General features: G+C 39.7%; 1 protein-coding gene and 1 pseudogene across 1 annotated transcript; both read right to left on the reverse strand.

The window, feature by feature from the left end:
* Positions 1-449: 449 nt before the first annotated feature.
* LOC107717046 (uncharacterized) lies at positions 450-5,578 on the reverse strand. The gene is made up of 2 exons (XM_016523689.1): positions 2,543-5,578; positions 450-1,175 (listed from the first exon to the last, which is right to left on the reverse strand). The coding sequence occupies exons 1-2, from the start codon at positions 5,314-5,316 to the stop codon at positions 1,073-1,075; spliced, it is 2,877 nt and encodes a 958-aa protein (XP_016379175.1). The 5' UTR covers positions 5,317-5,578; the 3' UTR covers positions 450-1,072.
* LOC107717028 (G-protein coupled receptor family C group 6 member A-like) lies at positions 5,460-13,622 on the reverse strand (annotated as a pseudogene).
* Positions 13,623-16,180: the final 2,558 nt, after the last annotated feature.

A 16,180-nucleotide genomic window follows, 5' to 3' on the forward strand; every position in this document is an offset into this window, starting at 1 on the left:
CTGAAAACTGTTTTTTTTTTAAATTTCATGACAGGACAGATCAAACAGTGCAAAAGTGTGTGTGTTTAAAACATTCTTTATTTTTCGTATCAGATTACATTTTTAAAACAGAAGGGTTCAGACGTCTTCCACACTAATGACATGAGATGACTACCCAGGAGGAAACAAGTGCACTTCCACAATGTACTTAGTGCTCATTTTCACACACTCATTTTGTACTTAATATACTAAAAATTAACCTACTAAGATAATCTTAAGAACATCTAAGTGTACTCAACTGTGCTATTTTGCGACACCATAAATATGAACTAAAATGTGCTTGTAACATACTTCCTCTGTAAAAAAAAAAAAAAAAAAAGTATTTAGTTACAACTTTTGAGAGTACTAGTGTATGCAAGATGGTTTCAAGTTACAAGTGGTAACTAAATAAATTTTTTTAAACACAGAGGTAGTATGTTAAAAGCACATTTTAGTTCATATTCATGGTGTCCCAAAATAGCAGAGCTGAGTACACTTAGATATTCTAAAGATTATCTTTTAAAAAGTACTAAAGAATAATTTTTAGTATGTTAAGTGCAAAATTAGTGCATGAAAATAGAGCACTTTAAGTGCATTGTGGAAGTGCACTTTTTTTCCCCTGGTTTGTCCACAAATATGCATACATTTATGTATATGACATCATAAAAGACAGTTGTGGAATGATATTATTCACGATTAGATATTTCTAACAAGTAGTAACAGTAGGCTTCGGTTAAATAAGGATGAGAGCATGACAGGTTGGTTTCAGATTAATCAATTACAGGATACAAAAAGAAAACTTTCCTTTTTGATGAACCTAATAATCCTTTGTTACGTATCAAAACCAAAAGGAAGATCATGCTACAAATAGAAGAGTAAACATGAGCATAAATAACAGATTAGGTAGACAGTTTGAGACACAGTAACAAATATACAGACTTGGGTGTTTTTTAAACTAAGCTCTTTGAAGCATCATGGTGTTTATATTTACTGGAAATGTTTCCATGTATATCTCTGTTGGAGCTCTCAGGAGAGAAAAAAGGCCTTAATCCAGCTAATCTGTAATCTCCTCACCCACAAACCCGCTGTGTGTGTTCAGACCAGCAGTGGACGGCTCGGAGTCTGTGCTGTCTGCTGTCGTGGACGCTGTGGTTGCTCTGTGAGAAAACACAAAACAAACATAGTAGGGAAACTCAAGAAAGGAATCAAAAACCAAATGGTGTTATAAACCTCTTTCAGAAACAGTGACGCTGATCTGTCAAAGCCTTTTCTGTCTACAAAATGTCTAAACAGCTTAGAAACTTGAAGGTTAGTTGAATATAAATTCTACAGTATACTTTATTAGGGGTTGACAGCTAGCTAGCTGGTTACTGTATCTGTTCTTAATGTAGGCCATCAGGACAGGTGAGATCTCTCAGCTCAGGGCTCCAGACAGGTGCACAGATGCTAATCTACAGGGATTGAGTTGAGCCTCACTCAGATTAACACTGCTGATGAGATTAACATGAAAAGGGGGGCAAAACCGGGTCGGGTTCTCCAGACTCACAACCCCTTATTTCAGACATTTTCTGTCATATAAGACTTGTGCTGTGAAATAAATATGTGAGCAATTCCCCAAAAACGAAAAAAAAACAAAAAAACCTAACTTGTGACTTTTAATTATAAACAATTCTGAAATACACCGGGACTCTTATTTTGAAATGTCTATAGAATTGCGGGCTGATCCTTCTTCAAATGAGAGATAAAATATGCATTAAAATTATGCTTACAAAATGATCATTATGTTTGTTTTACCATTCCATGTAGGCACACATCTATTTTAGTCGCAAAAGCGACTGAAGCGCCCGCACTGTCGAGCCCTGTCTTTGTCTGTGAAATATCCACCGCGTCTCTGCAGCGCACGTGGGAATGTCAGCGGGAGGAAACGGTTCTCGCGCACACAGAACGAGCAGATACGAAACATGTAGGGCAAGGGGAGATTTTCCACTAGTTAATCGATCACGCATGGTTTCATTATTTCGGGTGGATAAAAAAAAAAAAAAAAGATATTAATATACTTGGGCGGCCGTTAATATACCTGGGCGGCCCGCCCAAGTAAAGTCTATGTGTGGGAAACAATGGATTCTTAACATTATAAATGGTGATGGGGTGATAATCAGTTGTATGGCAAGATAGTAGCAATCTTCACAATGATAAATATGCAAACCAGTTTCAACAAGAAACCCCAAAGCTGAGGGAAAGAGATGGGTGTTTGTTTCCTGAGATGTAGTAGCTATTAACAAGTAGCTGATATATTAACTATTTTTAGACTAAACGAAACCACAATTATGTTGATGAAGGCGGATCAGATTAGAAAGATTTAATCAGCAGGCTCTGTCATCTTCCACTGTTTTTGTATCAGGCGCATCTGTTGTGTCTGTTTTGTACGTCACCTACTGCACTAAATCCTTGAACTATTCAGACCTATATCATGCCATACATTTGCTAGGTATTGTATCACATGCAGTGACACTGAGATACTCACCCCTCACTGGTCAAAGGCGTGACATCATTGTCCTGGCCCTGTTGATTTTTGGCATTAGGCAATGACTGTGGCTGCTCACTGTGGGATGACCTTTGACCCGATGGACTGTGTCCCATAAAAGAAGGTTGAAGACGAGTAGTTGACAGTCTTCCTCTGGCAGGTTCTCCCCATGGCCGAGGTAAAGCAGACGTGCATGAACGTGTCCATGTGTGGGGGAGTGATTTGTTCTCCTGACAGAACACGGCCCGAGCTTCACAAAATGATTGTGTCCCATAAGTAGGAAGGCTGTTTTCTTCGGCCATCGCACATCTGTGTATACTAGAGGTGGCAGATGTTGTGGATGGAGTCCACTTCCCACTCGGGGGGTAGGCTGTGGATGGAGGACTTGGCACTGCGTGGCGCACAGTGGGACAGGAGGGTGGAAGCCGTGCCCTCGACACAGGGGGAGTTGTTGGAGGAAAACATTTTGCTTGCATACTTGCAGTCTCGCCCTCATTGTGGTTTTCACATTCTTGATAAGGCGTGGAACCGTGCAAACCTGCATTAGCCAGGGCTGTTTTCCCAGAAGACTCTGCAGGCTGATGAACAGCTTTGCGGCAATTCTGGTCAAGGGTGTGTGCTGAATCTCTTTCAGAATCCACCCCAATCGCTTTTTTGTATTCCTGTTCAATGCAGGAACCCGGCAAAGCATCTTGCCTCACAGAGGTCATTGAGAAGCTCATGGAGCCTCGCTGTCTGCTTGCCCTGTGGGAGAGCACAGTCTCTCTTTGCGTTGAAGTGCGGAGCCTTTGCCCTCTGCACTGTAAATCATGAGCCCCGTCCTCAGTGGGTAACCCTAAACTGCTTTCAAATGAGTTGTCCATGAGCATCTCTGGGGGTGGAGGTGGGAGGCTGTCTATATCCAGTTGCTCAGGCCTGGGTTCAAGCGGATGGATGCTACTCTTGATATTCCCACTGGTGGTAAGAGCTACTCTGCTATTCTGCAGCAGTGGGAGAGTGCATTTCTTGTTGCCCCTGACTTTTATTGGTTTTTGGTCTAAAGGACTTTGTCTTGAATTGTCCTCCACCCCTTGGCTAAAAGTATTAATAAGCCTCTTGACAGCATTTCGCCCAGGTGGTTCTGGAGTAAACTTTGGAGGAGAGCTTGGTGGTATTGCCCTGAAAGGCCCTTTGCTGCCATACTGGAGGCCATAGTATTGCGCTGCGCACTGTCCTCCTGATGAACTTCTTCTAATCTTTGTCCAAACATGACACCCGTGTACAATTTCTTCTGGCAAGTTATTTTTTCTCCTCCAGTGAGGTGTTTGCTTGTTCCTTGGGTTTCCTTGTTGCTGATTAGGATCTGATCCTTCTGCTTTGCTACACAAACACTCGGCGGATTGTGAGCGCTTTGGTCCCCTTAAATGGCGGTACTTTAGTTTTACCCGAAAGGTATTGTCTGCCGTTTTGGGCCGTCTGGTTTTTCTGGTCTTGACCTGGTCTTGCTTTTGAAGACTACCCTGAACTGGAGGATGTGTGGAGTCTGGCTCAGAAGACCCACACATTGTTCCCCTCGTCTTGTCGGCCAACCCACCACTGACTTCATTCTCAAGATCTGCATCCTCCTCCTCATCATCAACCTCATCATCATCATCATCATTATCTGTATCCTCCTCATTGGCGTTAAGGAACGGCTGATCTGGAGAGCAACTGCTGGTCAAGACAGATACTATTCCAGTGTTTGCTCCTGATCCAGAGCTCCCTCTGTTTCGACGGAGACGCTCCGAGCCGTTCTGACACTCGTTGTCTGCACCTATGCCGCTGTCCTCACTGTGAAGAGCAGAATCTTCTGGACTTGGTTTCCTGAGGGCAGCAGCTTCCACACAGGATGAGACCTGCTTCAAGCGCTCCTCTGCCGCATGCTTAGCAAGCAGCTTCTCTCCTAATATCTGAGACAGGGACCCATAGTACTCAGCTAGATCCTGTAAGGCTGAGTCACTCAGGCATTTCACAGAGTCTCCCACAGAGATAATTTTAGCTGTGGAGTGAAGAAGCATCTGCTGCAGCAGTTCGGAAGGAAGCTGGGAGAAGTTTAGTTCATTGCTGGGTTTGGTTGTTGTAGGTGGATAGTCTTTAAGTGAAGCGGGCCATGTCATGTTGTGTCCGTGTTCCCTCAGCAGCTGCTCACCCTCAGAGGCCATTTCCTCCAAAGCCTGGTTAATCTCTTCATAGTGCAAGACTACTGATGCTACTCTGGTCTGTACAGAGAGATGGGTCTGAGCAGCCTGGCTCAAGAGGCCTAAAAGTGACTCATATTTTGATATGCTGGGGTTCAGGTACGCATAGGCTGCCTGGTGGGCTTTCAGTATGAACTCTGCCTTTGACTGCGCATAGGAATTTTTTCTCAGTCTATGTTTCCTTTGCTTCCTCCTCTTTCCTTGATTAACTTTTGTCCTTATCCCCTCAGTTCCTTCTCTCTGGTTTTCTAAGAGACCCTCTTCTGCACTTTGTCCATCCTGAGAGCGAAGCACATCTAGCATCTGCTCAGTAGCATTTTCTTTGGCTGTCACAATGGCGTCACAAACTACATCAACTACTGAGGATGTCTTACCTTGCACATATTTTTCATTTTCTTGTATCTCTGTTGCTGTTAGTCCTTCTGTAGCTGTGCTTATCTCTGCTTTGATTAGACGTTGTGCCCCATCAGAAAGCAGTTCCGCATTCTTGTTTTCTGGTGATGCAGACAGTGTAGCTTTTTTACTGAAAAGTTGACCTTTAGAGGGAGAGCAGCCCATGTTGATGGGAAAAACCTATTCCTTTTGATCAGATTTATCGACTGCAGGTTTAAAAGTGTTGTGTTAGAAATCCTCAGCTTGGTTTTTGTTTGCGCACTTTACCAATTGTCCTTAAAATCCTTAACTGTCAGAGTCCACAGTTCCTATCCTCCTCTATTTCTTTGACCGTTTTCGTTTACCACTGCCCAAGGTGGTGTTTTGTATGCCATAGAGAGCCCAAGATTGAGAAACAGGACTGAAGCTTCCAGTCTTTCCCACATGCACTTATGGTCACACTACAGGAATAAAGCGCATGCGTAAGACCATAAGCTCATCTTGCTAATAAGATACCCTGCTGGTTACCTCGTCTTCTTTTTTTTTTTTACCCCTGGTGAATTCTGATTGAATTATAAGTATGTGAGTGTTATAATCAAAATTTATTGTAAAAATGTGAAGTGACATCAGTCTTTTCTAAATTGGTTACAATATTCATCAAAAAATTGTTCAAGTTACTGTTTAAATTTTGTTTCTGTGCTTTCAACAAACAACAGTAGTACAGATTAAATTAAGTTCAGAGTGGCTTGGAGCTGGAGTACTTTGGTAAGTTGTTTACTTCTGACTGAAATCCCCCTGGACCTCTGCCAGTAATGTCTGCAATCTGCTGGCAAAGGCAAGGATTTAAACAGAATGATCCAGCAGACACTGATAACAGCATTAAAGTTCAAAGCTCAAATTAGTTTTTATTGTTTATTAAATGTAAAGACACAGTACAAAAATAGGTGTGTAATTCCTGTGCCATGGACCAGATGAAGCAACAGTGGTGTGAGTGGGGTTGATAATTTTTGTGATTACAAGCAAGAAAGTAATTTAGCAGTATTCCAGACAATTTGTCACATAGTGCTTCACAGAATAAAGTAACGATCAAAACAAAGCAAAAGGTAAATCTTAACAAAGGATGACGTAAACACATAACCATACAATCATGCATATAGTCAAACAAACAAACAAACAACAACAACAAAAACAAATTTAATATAATGAGATTAAGTAAAGACCAACTTATACAAAAGGGTTTTTAAAAGTTCCTTAAAACTGGCTTTGGACTGAGTTGATCTCAAACTCCATGGAATGTTGTTCCAAAATCTAGGTGCCAAAACAGCAAATGCTCAACCTCCCTTAGTTTCTGGTTTAGACCTTGAAATGAACAACCTTTTTTTTTTTTTTTTTGACGATCATAAAGACCTTGATGATATGTTTGGAGACATTAATTCTGAAATATAGGGATGTCTACAATGCAAATCTTAAAATGTAATGACTTAAATGGTTATATCTATTTTATATTTAATTGGTAGCCAATGTCGTGGCAGGCTAATCTGGGGTAATATGGGTGCTATGAAGAGTTTGGGTTTGAGTTTGAAGTCAGGAAAGTGTAGACTTACTAAAGCATATGTACAATGATATGGTATAATGAAATAAAAACATGTAAAAGCCTTCCCGGATCTTAAATATTTACAAACCTTCTGTTTTTTTTATTATTATTATTTTGTAATTGATAAATACAGGATTTAACTACTTCTTTTAACATGCACATCTATAGACAAATTAGAATAAAAATAACGGTAACACTTTCCATGAAGCCCATATTTATAATACATTATAAGGGTATTCCTAAGGCATTATAATGAATGCATAATGCATTATAAAAAACCTTATAATATGTTATATAATCTTATAAATAATCATAACAACAATTATAATACATTATAATGCTTACGCATTTGTGGTTATAACTTTTAAGATTATGATTATTTATAACACACAATAAACATCTTCTTTTATATTTATAATGGACTATATCGAACATGATTACACTGACGAAGCTGACCGCCAACCCCAGTAACATGAAACAAGACATTGTATTGTCAGCCTTTTTGATTACTATTGTGTTTCTGTGCACATAGAAAATGATGAGTGAAGTCAACACGAGAACCAAGCCTATTGCTGTAGCTGCTAACAGAGCTATGGGATAACTGTCCTTCCAATCCAGATACTTCTCCTTGAATTTCCTGCATTCACGGTCTCCCTTATTAGACCACATTCCATCAGGACATGTCAGACATTCAGGTAGATCTGAAAAAGAAAATGTGTACAGTCGTCAGATTTGTAGTAGAAATGCAGAATATATAATGCTATCTGTCCTGATGAGCTTTATTATTTTTAGCAGTTTATTATTTTTATTATTGGTACCGATATTAGAAGCATATAATTGCTCTCTGGATCTCTCTGGAAAACTTGATTGTGATTGGTCATTGGTGTTGTTAAGCTGTCTGATATCCCAGTTTAGTGAGTCTAAATGGATCAGTGTGTCAGTCAGGTAAAGTGCTGTACTTTATGTGTCTTGTATTACTCCACACTGTCTGTCCTCTCAATTAATAGAATTATTCATGCTCTAATATTTAAAGTTCATCTATAAATTTTTTTGGTAAGAAGTGGAATGTTATACAGTTACTGCTTTACCTTGAGGTTCTTTTTTTTCACCATAATGACCAGCTGACTTTTAGGTAATTTACGTTTTTGTCATATAGATTCAGGTTTTCATGTCTTTTATTTTGTGTTGTCACAGTTATGTTCTTTGTTCATGTCATGAAATGCAATATTTGTTCAGTTCAACATAATCATATCTTGTTTAAATACTAATAAAGTGGGGGTATTTATGCTTTTATCAGTGTGTTATGATAAACGTGACTCAATATGACATTGCAACTACAGTAAAAAAATATTTTACTGTTCTAAAAACACAGATTTGTGGCCATTATTTGGAATTGAAAAGTTTAGAATAAACCCAAAACACACGTGATCGTTGTCATGCGGTGAATCTGGCCAATCGTGAAACAGCTGTGTCGTGATCAGCGCTCCTGCAGTCGCTCTGGAGAAACTGCTCTCGAATCGCTCTCGCGGCACTTTGATGCAACACGAGACAGTCACATGGCGTCGGCGCCATCTCAAGTCGGACAAAATTTTTAACCGTCATGCACTGCTTCAAGTCAGAATTTGATCGATCTACGCAGAACTGCGTTAAAGGGATAGTTCACCCAAAAATGAAAATGTGATGTTTATCTGCTTACCCCCAGGGCATCCAAGATGTAGGTGACTTTGTTTCTTCAGTAGAACACAAACGAAGATTTTTAACTCAAACCGTTGCAGTCTGTCAGTCAGATCGGTCTGTGCAAGAAACTGAACAGTATTTATATCGTTTTTTTTACCTCTGATGCATTGCGTGACGCGTCTTCTTCTTCTTCTTGCATTACAGCGGATCGCAGACTTATAAGTACATTACCGCCACATATCTCTCAAATGGACCATTGACACTCCTAGTTGAGATTGTAGATAGAGTGTCAATGGTCCATTTGAGAGATAGGTGGCGGTAATGCTGGGGGTAAGCAGATAAACATCACATTTTCATTTTTGGGTGAACTATCCCTTTAGGTCGAACGCACCTATTCTGATTTGTTCTTTGAGTCATGTGGTTCTCAGTTCTGTTTTGTAATTGGTTTATCGTCTTGATTTTTCACATGTTTTCCTTGTTACTCATTAGTCTCTGTGTATATATAGCTCTCGCGTTTCCATTGTCTTTTGTCTATGTAACCTGTTGTTAGGTGAGTTTGTTTCAAGGTCATGCCAAGTCAAGTCTCTGTTCATCTTGTATTTGTTCATGTTTTGGATTTAAATGAACTGCACTTAGGTTCAGCTTACTTGCCAGCAGTGGATATTGGTTAAGGTACAGTACGCACCTTACATTATACCTGTGGTTCTTAATCCGGGTCCTGTGGACCCCCACTCTGCATATTTGGTATGTCTCCCTTATCTAACACACTCGGTTCAGTTCATGGATCTCTCTCCTAATGAGCTGATGATCTGAATCAGGTGTGTTAAACAAGGCAGACATGCAAAATGTGCAGAGCGGGCGTCCCCGGGACCAGGATGAAAAAACCACTGCGTTATCTTAATTAAACAAGTAGACAGACATAGACAATCGAACTGTGAAGCAGTTGATCAGGGGAACCTGCATGCGACTTAAGAAGTCTAGTGAGTCCATTTTGACTATTAGCCAAAGTGTCAGCATGGGTGCTTCCTCAATTAGCAGTAGTGAAACAAACAAAAAAACAACAGAATTGAACATGAACTCTAATTACCCCATCCATAAGTATAATTTCCTTCACCACACTGAACGCAGTTGTAGCAAAAGGGGATCTTAGATTGGTTCTTAGTAGTACCAGGTGGGCAAGACTCTGAGCACTTGGACTTGGGGAGCTGGAGGACAAAAGAGAGGTGTGCTATAAATTGTTAAAGAAGACATTGTAACTGTGGACAACGATTGACAGCTGCCGACCAAATCGCTGGAATTGAAGACGGCATAACTCACTGTGCTATTTATCCACTGGAATTGACTGAGGATCTCCACGTCTCCATTTTTCAAGAGGAATTTTCCCACAACTTCAATAATGCGTTCATCATTATTTTCCTTCCACATTATGAGGTCGTAACCATCCACAAAGTCACCATTTTCATCGAAAAAATATGTATTGCCATCAAGCGTGAAATTCACACTGCGCATACTTTCCACTAGCTGCAAAAAAGTGTAAGTGTCCTTGAGATTAAAAGAAGCCCTTGATTGTGGTTAATGGCTGTTACACACTTGTTGCAAGAACTCTCCATTAACTCTAATGATAAAAATTATGACAGACATGCGTTACTGTTGTAAATTATAATTGTACTGTAGCAAAATTAATTCTGATAATAAAATATCTCAATTTTATTTATAATACAAGTTACAGTTCTAATATTTGTGTTAAAATCTTCACTTTCAAATGTTCAACCCTCGAGCTTAAAACATGTCAAATCCTCACTGTAAAGAGCTGGCTTGAGAAATCTCACCTGCCAGGGAGGGAAGTTGGTATCTCCAGAGCAGGCAGTCTCGTTGCAGGTCAGCAGCACCCTGAGCCCATGAGTGAAAGCATGTATGGCCACTCTCTCTCTGTAGGCCTCTCTCAGGTCCACTGCGTGCAGCACATCATCTACGGCGCAGGTGGAGGGGAACAGGGAGCAGTTCAGTCACAACTGCTTGTACTCTTCTATGAAGTAATTTCTTGCGGTAACACTTTATTTCGATAGTCCACTTTAGACATTCTATTAACAGTAAGTAACTTTGCAACTACATGTCAACTAGCAGTTAGTAGAGTATTAGTAGACTGTCTGCTTAATATCTTCTAACACTTTCTTTGTCAACATTCTACTAACCCTAAACCTACCCTAACAGTCTACTCTGAGAGTTAGTAGACATGTAGATGCAAATTAATGAGAATTAGTTGACATGTAGTTGACATGTAGTTACAAAGTTACTTATAGTTAGTAGAATGTCTAAAGTGGACTATCGAAATAAAGTGTAACCTTTCTTGCTCCTGGTGTTGGCCTGAGGTTTTTCAAGTAGTCTTCGAACCCTGGTGTAATTCCCATGGAAAAGGAAAAGCCAAAGATTTCACCCACTTTGTTGATGTCTTTCATTTTTGTTAAGAAGCGGTTCATGGACCAGGCATCGCTCGCGATCCAAATTCTGCTTGTGTTGGTTTGGATCATCTCCTTGAAAAGTTTCTCCACCAGCTGCTCCTTCAGAATGAGCAGCACGACCTTGGCTTTAGATTTTCGTATACTCTGAGCAACATCTTTGATATGCTTATCGACATCAACGTGGTCCAAGTAGTGTGGAACCACTTTCTCAAAGTCAGCACATATTTTTCCCTCGGACTCTTGCATGAAGCTTTGGTAGGCCGCTCTACCATAGTCATCATCTCCATACACGACACCAACCCAGTTCCAGGAGAAATGAGACATGAGTTTGACCAGAGCCTGAGTTTGGAAGACGTCGCTGGGAATCACGCGCATGAAGGACGGATACCGCAGTTTGTCGCTCAGGACTGGAGAAGAGGACGAGCAGCTGATCTGTTGACAGATAAACCTCATGCCTTAGTTATCTGCAGCTACACTAGCTTTGTCTAAAAGACAGACTAACATTTGTTTACAACAAAAGTTTATCAGTGATAATCTTGCCATGTTTGAATCTAGATGTGGGTGTGGTCATGTTTTGGTCTTTTCCTCACCCAAAGCATCACATGATCTAAGAATACAAGGTATATAGCGTGCAAGTCAGGACTACTGTTTTGACAGGTGTGGTCAATTTGAACGTTTGTAGTGTGGAAAAGAGCTGCATGAAGATTCTTCAAAAGTTCTCCAGAGAAGGAATAAAGTTGCACAGGTTTGTAATGACGTGGGTTAGTAAAAGATTAACATTGTTTGGTCAATTATTCAGGTAAACGTTGACTTTAACAGTTAACAAATTACCTGAGGAAACCGGTAGAGGCTGAGGAGCTTGGCGATAGCGATGGATAACTCTGAGTATCTTTCTCCCAGAAGAGCTTTCACTGGCGGACGGAAGTCTGTGTAGTCCACAAGGGCCTGCAGAGATCCGTTAACGGCCAGTAAATGTTCCACACAGTGCAGTGCTTTAGTGGGAGATGCACAAGTATCACAGACTTCATATCCCAGCTTAATTCCCAGAAGCAATGTAAAGTTATTAATTTCTTCAATTGTGTGGATGGCGCTCAGTGAGTGTAGAAATGTGGTCAGATCAAAACTGGTAAAAAGAGAAACAGACTTCTTAGTTGTGCATTAGTTAGGGTGACCAGATGTCCCCATTTTCTCTGGAAATGTCCCCAATTTACTGCACATTTAAAGTATAGTTTAAATATGAATACATTTGCAGAAAGCACAAACTTTGTGCTCAGAGTGAGTCTAGAACAGTGGTTCCCAACTCTGGTCCTGGAGTACATCAACAGTACACATTTTCATTGTCTTGCTTTTTGTAAAGATCTACAAGGGTTGGACAAAATAATATCATCAACACCCAATTATTATTGGGGTTAATATAATTTGTGTAGACTACAGTGAAAAAGCAAACATTGCAATTGTATTTTATATATATTTTTGTAATCCATATTCTCTAGGTTGTATATCAGTATAGTATAAGTTGTGTTCAGCAGTCTCAATACAAGTCGTGGGTGAAATGGGTGATTGTCAGACGTCCAAAAAGGACAAATCATGAGAACCCGTTCAGCAGGAGCATCTGTAACCTCAACAGCACAATTGTTAAGTGTTTTAAGAACAACAGTCCGACTGCAGACACAAAGCATGGCAAGACTTCATCAGCAAAGAAAAAAGTGGGTGAAAACAGAAAGTGAATGACAGGCACTGTCGAGCACTAATAACGATTGTGTCCAAACAGCACAGAACGACTGCAGCAAAGTGTCAGCAAACCTCAAGATTCACCTAGAAGACCTTGTTTCCACCAAAACCAACCACAGAGAACTTCACAAAGCCAACATCAATGAACAAGCTTTAATCCCAGACACTGGTGCTAAAATTATGTTATGATCATAAAACCTGGAGAGTTGGAGCACAAGATGAACTTCAACATCTGCCCTTGTCAGACCTGACTTACAGGATCAAACCACTGTAGACATTTTTGGAGAGAAGAGAGAGAAGCTCCAACGTCTCTAAAACACTGGCAGATCTTTCTGATAGACGACAAACAACTCGAGACTATTCAAAAGTTGTATGAATCTAAAGGCTAGAAGCTGTATTGAAGGCAGAAGGTGCAAACACCTTAATCATGAAATATTGCCTATTTCCCAAGTGTTCACATTATTTTGTCTACCCTTGCATTTCTAAAAGTTATAATACTATTTTAATCTGTTTGCAGTGGTTACTATTTTTCATGTGGTATTTGGTGAATTGTATTAAAACCAGTTCGGATCAGGTTGACCGGCAAACATCATACTAATTGTTAGTTAAAACAATAGTACTGTACATGGAACATACAACAAACACACAAAAATGTGTTCTCCTCATTTTTAATTCATCAATTATAGGTGAAGTTTCAATTATGTTTTGACCAATTGGCTGGTTTCCATTTCAGAAATCAGGTCAACATAATATTAGTAAGAATCCAAAAGATCCGTGTTTTCTGCTATACATATGGGGATAGCAGCATTTAAAAACAAGAAAAGTCTTGTGCATACTCACCCTGAACAAATGAATGGCTGTGGTTTAGTTCGTTTGTGAAGGTTGATTACTCTAGTGTGAATTGAGCTCAAAATTGCGCAGTTAACATCTCCATACAGGTAAGCTCCGCTCAGGGGGTTTTTGCAGTGGACCCACAAACCTGAGCACAGCATCATCACACCCAGCACACAGAGCTGAAGACGGCACCTCATCATGCTGAATGTGTGCAGCCATACTCTCGATAGTCTATTTATTGTAAAACTGGTTCTGCTTATTTGGTGACGTGAGTCGGAAGGCTGGTTCTGGAGGTGATTGTGTTTGAACGTTACCTCTGATATGCTTCTGTAGGATTTCCCATGCATGGGCAGAAAAATAGAGAAGTGGAGAGATTCACCTGCACAGTCACATTTCTGTCATCCGTGATGGAATGTGGACTCATACAGGTTACAGTAAAACGGTTGGTTTATTTTCATTCGCAGTGAAAAGAAATGATGGCAAAATGCAGAAATGACAGAAGCGGTGTTGTGAGAATCTGGTGCTTTAGTAGGTCTGGAGGTGAAACACTCAGACATCAGTTATGATAAATCAGCATTCATATTGATAATGTGCATTAAAATTGATACATGGGCATATGAACCTGTTTTGAGAGGTCAGCAGCACGGCTAAGAAAAGACATGTCCAAAGAAAAAAAATGGTGACAATTTTGTGTCAATCAAATGAAGCAATAATTATCAAATAAAAAAAGCAGTGAGAATAATAGGGAAATGAATACAAGCAGAATGTGATCTTAACACAATAGATCTTTTTCACATTTCCGGATTTCTCAGCAGTGGAATTCGTCATAGTTGGGTAAACTTCGAGAGCAGTGAATGGGAGATGACCACAAAGATATATTTTTTTGCATTCCCATTTGCTCAAATATCAAAAGCAAAACTCCATGATAGTGTTTTCACGACTTTCAGTCAAAGGAAATAAATTGAGAGAGAGACTGATAAGTGATAACGGCAGTCAGAAGAGAAAACAATGTCAAATTTACCATCACTCCCATAGACAGTGCATTAGAAACACCCTCGCATTAGCGTTAAGTAGTTTATTTTTATTTGTAATTTGATGCAAAGGTGATATAACACAAAGTATAGTGTTATAAATGTACATACATTAAAAAAAAAATCAAAATATTAAAAACTTTGGAGGATTTACGATGCTTATGACCGTTGAAATGCATCATCGCAGTCTTGTGAAAAGGGTCCATGTAATATCCTACATATTGACACTGACATTTTGTGCCAATTAATATCTGTTGAATAGTGAGGTGTTGCTTTCAAATAACTGCTACACAAACAACACTCATGAAGAAATGATTCATTTTAACCAGGGCTGGCATTTAAGGCAAGGCAAGGCAAGGCAAGGCAAGTTTATTTGTATAGCACATTTCATACACAATGGTAATTCAAAGTGCTTTACATAAAAGAAAAGAAAAAAAATAATCACAACAATAAAACAAGGAATTTTAGAGGGTTTTTTATAGTCACCTGAGACAAGATTAGGTTTTCAGAGTTCTGCAGTTGATTGTAGTGTCCCCTTCACTCTTCCTTTTCAACATTTGGAAAGAAAAAGAAAAAAATCCATCAAAATTGCATGCAATCTCAGGTCATTGTTCTCAAGTCAGTCTATTTGTGACTTAAATGAGAGATTCATATCATACGCTTTCATGTTACTAAGGAGCCTAAACACAACTGAAGTTAAAATGTACAAACGCTTTTAAAAATCTGAAAACAAATGAGTAGGTACACAATAAAATAATTTCACTACATGCTCATTTTCCTTCACCTGAAACACTTTCCCAAAGAAACCAAGTCATTTGATAAAGACAGACATTTGGATGTTTGTGCCCATATTTCATCATGTGCATTCATCACAAACATCATAACAAGATTGAAGTTGGTAAAGTTGGTCTGTTCTAAATGACATATTTATGTTCTTGAAAACCTCAGTATGTCTGAACTGTGAGTTCCTGTCACATTTTGCCAGCGGCTGTGTCCTCATCAGCACCATCGACCCATGATACTGTGATTGACTTCTAAAGATATATTTGACCGATCTTTCTGGACACAGATTGTGTTTAGTTCCTGACGGATGCTCATGAGCTTACAGCAGAGTAATAAAAACAGCAGTCTTTGGACTGGGTCCAGGAATGGGATTTTATTTTCTTCAGGTTCTTTAAAAGCAGAACAAAAAGAGAATGTAGTGAAGCCGGCTATACATGATTCCTCACTCAACAACAGCTATGAAATAAAAACAAACCTGAGCAGCTATGCGTGTGACGTTAAATAGTTTTATCATTGTCTTGAATCAAAGTCTTTTTTATCAGTCTTTGCTTTCATCTTTCTCTGCTGAAGTCCATACTGCCAAATCTTCATACTTCCACAACAAGATCAACAGCGCTCCAGACACACGTAATCTCTTCAAAACTTTCAATTATCTCCTCTGTCCCCCTCCACCACCTCCCACCACTTCTATAACAGCTGATGATTTCGCCACATTCTTCACAGACAAAACCAGAACAATCAGTAGTCAATTCTCAGCCCCACACACACAGGACCTCAAACCAACCACACCCACTGCAAAAACTCCCATCTTCTCCTTCTGTCCCCTCACTGAGGCAGAAGTATCAAAACTTCTCCTCTCCAGCCATCCTACATGTCAGTTCTTATTCTGCTGGATCTATCTGCTGCTTTTGACACTGTCAATCATCAGATCCTCTCATCAC

Source organism: Sinocyclocheilus rhinocerous, unplaced genomic scaffold (assembly GCF_001515625.1).
Source record: "Sinocyclocheilus rhinocerous isolate Xijiao unplaced genomic scaffold, SAMN03320098_v1.1 scaffold210, whole genome shotgun sequence".
In the NCBI taxonomy this organism is placed as follows: domain Eukaryota; kingdom Metazoa; phylum Chordata; class Actinopteri; order Cypriniformes; family Cyprinidae; genus Sinocyclocheilus; species Sinocyclocheilus rhinocerous.

Bases quoted from the DNA above. Each gene is read 5' to 3' on its own strand.
- LOC107717046 (XM_016523689.1), bottom strand. From the start codon at position 5,316: ATGGGCTGCTCTCCCTCTAAAGGTCAACTTTTCAGTAAAAAAGCTACA. The intron at 1,176-2,542 runs GTGAGTATCTCA...GTTTTCTCACAG, and splicing joins ACGCCTTTGACCAGTGAGGG to AGCAACCACAGCGTCCACGA.